This window comes from Prunus persica, chromosome G8, assembly GCF_000346465.2.
Source record: "Prunus persica cultivar Lovell chromosome G8, Prunus_persica_NCBIv2, whole genome shotgun sequence".
NCBI classification, from domain to species: domain Eukaryota; kingdom Viridiplantae; phylum Streptophyta; class Magnoliopsida; order Rosales; family Rosaceae; genus Prunus; species Prunus persica.
Genome location: NC_034016.1, coordinates 2,472,618 through 2,475,306, shown reverse-complemented (window position 1 = coordinate 2,475,306; position 2,689 = coordinate 2,472,618). Strand labels below are relative to the sequence as shown.

Genomic DNA, 2,689 nt, shown 5'->3' with positions numbered 1-2,689 from the left:
GTTCTACTTCACTTGGGAGACTCTTAATGCTTTTACAGTTTTTAAAATTCAAAACTCTTAGTCTTTTGAGAGAGGCAATGGATGGATGAATCTTAACAAGATTAGTACAACCTTCAAAAACCAGCCTCTCAAGGTTCTGAGTACCTGTGAAATCTGGGGTCCTTGTCAAGTTCTCGGAGTAACTAAGATCAATAGATTTCAACTTCACCATGTACTGTACAAAACATGAAAATGGTAGATTAATTAACTTCCAAGAACTCAGACAAAAAAATAATAATAATAACTTCCAAGAACCTTGCAAAATTTATTGAAATTGAAAAGAACTAGCTCTACAAAGGTCTACCTTTATTCCATTCCAAAGGTGATCAATTTTGCTCTGCTGCAGACTAAGTTGAGCAAGTTCATTAGGTTGAAAACTTGGGGGCAGACATTTGGAGGGATACCAACTCCACTCCAGAAACCTTAAGGAATTGGGAAGATACTTTGGGCCCAAAGAAAGGCTCAAATTATTAATCTTGAGCAACTTTAGTTTACACATCTTAGAGAATGCTTCAGGATTCCAGTGTGCCGCTTCAAATTCACGCAAGCATAGGACTATGCTTTCAATGGCTTCCGTTCCCTTGTACATAGGAATAAAAGAAAAGTTAGTGTCATAATCAAGTCTCTCTTATCGTTATTAATGGAATTATAGTATGTTATCCAATGTTTTGGTATTTTATTTTTTGTGCAACTTCTTACCGTATTGTTCGTGAGTACATGAATGATGTCACTGTGAAGCCACAAGCGACTGCGACCACCTGGCTCGTCAAAAGACTCTTGACGAACAATCTCCCATGCCATTTCTTGTATCAAATCATGAATGGACAGATGCGTGTTTGAAATAGACAAGAGAGATTTCTCAATAAGAACATGTATCACAATACGAGTGCCAACAAAACCACAACTGTCTAGTATTTCAATCACTTCTTCCTTGTCATAAAGCTTATGGAAACATGCAACATCAAGAAAAATTTTCTTCTGCATCTCCTCTAGTCCATCATAGCTTATTTTCAAAATTTGAAAAATTTTTCTGTCAGGAGCTTGCTTCAGTTTATCTAGTGCACTCTTCCATTCATCTCGACTTCTTTTATACAAAAAAGACCCCAAAGTTTTAAGAGCTAATGGAAGACCTCCTGCGTAGTTTATGAAATTTTTAGACAGTTCTAGATAATCTTCTTCAAGGTCATCTTTTCTAAAGGCCTTCCTACTAAAGAGATAAAGAGCTTCGTCTTGGGTTAATGGCATGACCTTATATACTTTCTCTATCCCATGATCGACGAACAAACGTTCATCTCTAGTTGTAATGATGATTCTACTTCCCAAACCAAAGCAGTCTTTTTCTCTGATCAACATTTCCAGTTGGTCTGATTGATCCACATCATCAAGAATGAGAAGAACCTTTTTATTACATAGACACCTCTTTATCATAGTAAATCCACTATAAGCATCATAAACTTGTATATTTGTTTCCCCCAAGATATTGGAAAGAAGCTGTTTCTGTAAAGGAACTAGACCATGTGTTGCATAAACCTCTCTGACATTTGCAAGAAAGCTGCTACCTTCAAAACTATGAGAAATTGTCTCATGAACTAATCTAGCTAGGGTTGTCTTACCCATTCCGCCCATCCCCCATATCCCCACAAAGCGCACATCATTTGCGCTTGTATCTAAATGCAGATCTATTTCCTTTAGTTTAGTATCAAGTCCGACTAATATGTCTGAGGAATCTAACAATGAAAATGTGTGATGCACTTTATCCCACACTGCATCAACAATTTTTGTGATAAGCTCTGTATCATACCTAGAAGTAAAAGAAGAAGAAAAAAATCATCAGATGAGGTTATATGAATATATCGTAGATAAAGTGCATGGCAAAACTGAAATGCAATATTCAAGATTTGGTCTTATTAGCTATGTGTCAGTTGTTGCTTCATGCTTGCTTACCTATAATCCTTTGAATTCCACCCAGCGAGATTAGCAACTTTTTTTAAAGCATTTCTCCACTCAAGCACCTCCTCTCTGTCTTCACCACAATTCCTTTCATGGTTAACGAGGGCTGTCCCAAAACTCCCCCGTTGATGTCGTACATCAGAGGGATCCACATCATAAAAGATTGGGAAAATTCTCTCCTTCTCTTTCATGGACTGAACAATATGGGTTAGTTCACGCAAACACCAACTTGACGAAGCATAGTTTGTTGAAAGAACTATGATTGCAAACCTTGATTGTTCAATCGCGGTCAGAAGCTCCGGATTGATATCTGCCCCTCTTTGAAGATCTGGATCATCCCTGAAAGTTCTAATTCCTCGCCAGTCCAACTGTTTGTATAAATAGTCTGTAAAACCCCTGCGAGTGTCTTCACCCCTGAAACTCAAAAACACTTCGTATTTCCATGAACAAACTGCAGTAGCTGAAGTGAAGGCCCTTTGGCTGCTCGATGCCATTGGAAAGTAGTGGTTTCAAGAAATCTTCTCTGAGCACGGGATTGTGGAACTAGAATGATTAGAAAGAAAAGAAAAATCAGTACAGATAGAGGTTCCAGGAAGCTACGCAGGTAAGTATTAATGCAATTACTTAAAACTCAAGTCAAGCCATTAACTCAGCAATTATGTGTTCAATTCCCTCGGCATCAGTAAGCTGGACACAATCA

General features: G+C 37.9%; 1 protein-coding gene across 1 annotated transcript in view; it reads right to left on the bottom strand.

Moving 5' to 3' along the window:
- The window catches only part of LOC18768240 (TMV resistance protein N), a 2,891-nt gene extending 202 nt beyond the window's left edge, over positions 1-2,689 (bottom strand). The window contains exons 1-4 of the mRNA XM_007200653.2: positions 1,984-2,689; positions 739-1,840; positions 344-619; positions 8-214 (exon numbers count right to left, since the gene is read on the bottom strand). Of these exons, the coding sequence (XP_007200715.2) occupies positions 8-214; positions 344-619; positions 739-1,840; positions 1,984-2,483 (2,085 nt within the window). The 5' untranslated portion in view covers positions 2,484-2,689. The remainder of the gene's footprint in view (positions 1-7; positions 215-343; positions 620-738; positions 1,841-1,983) is intronic.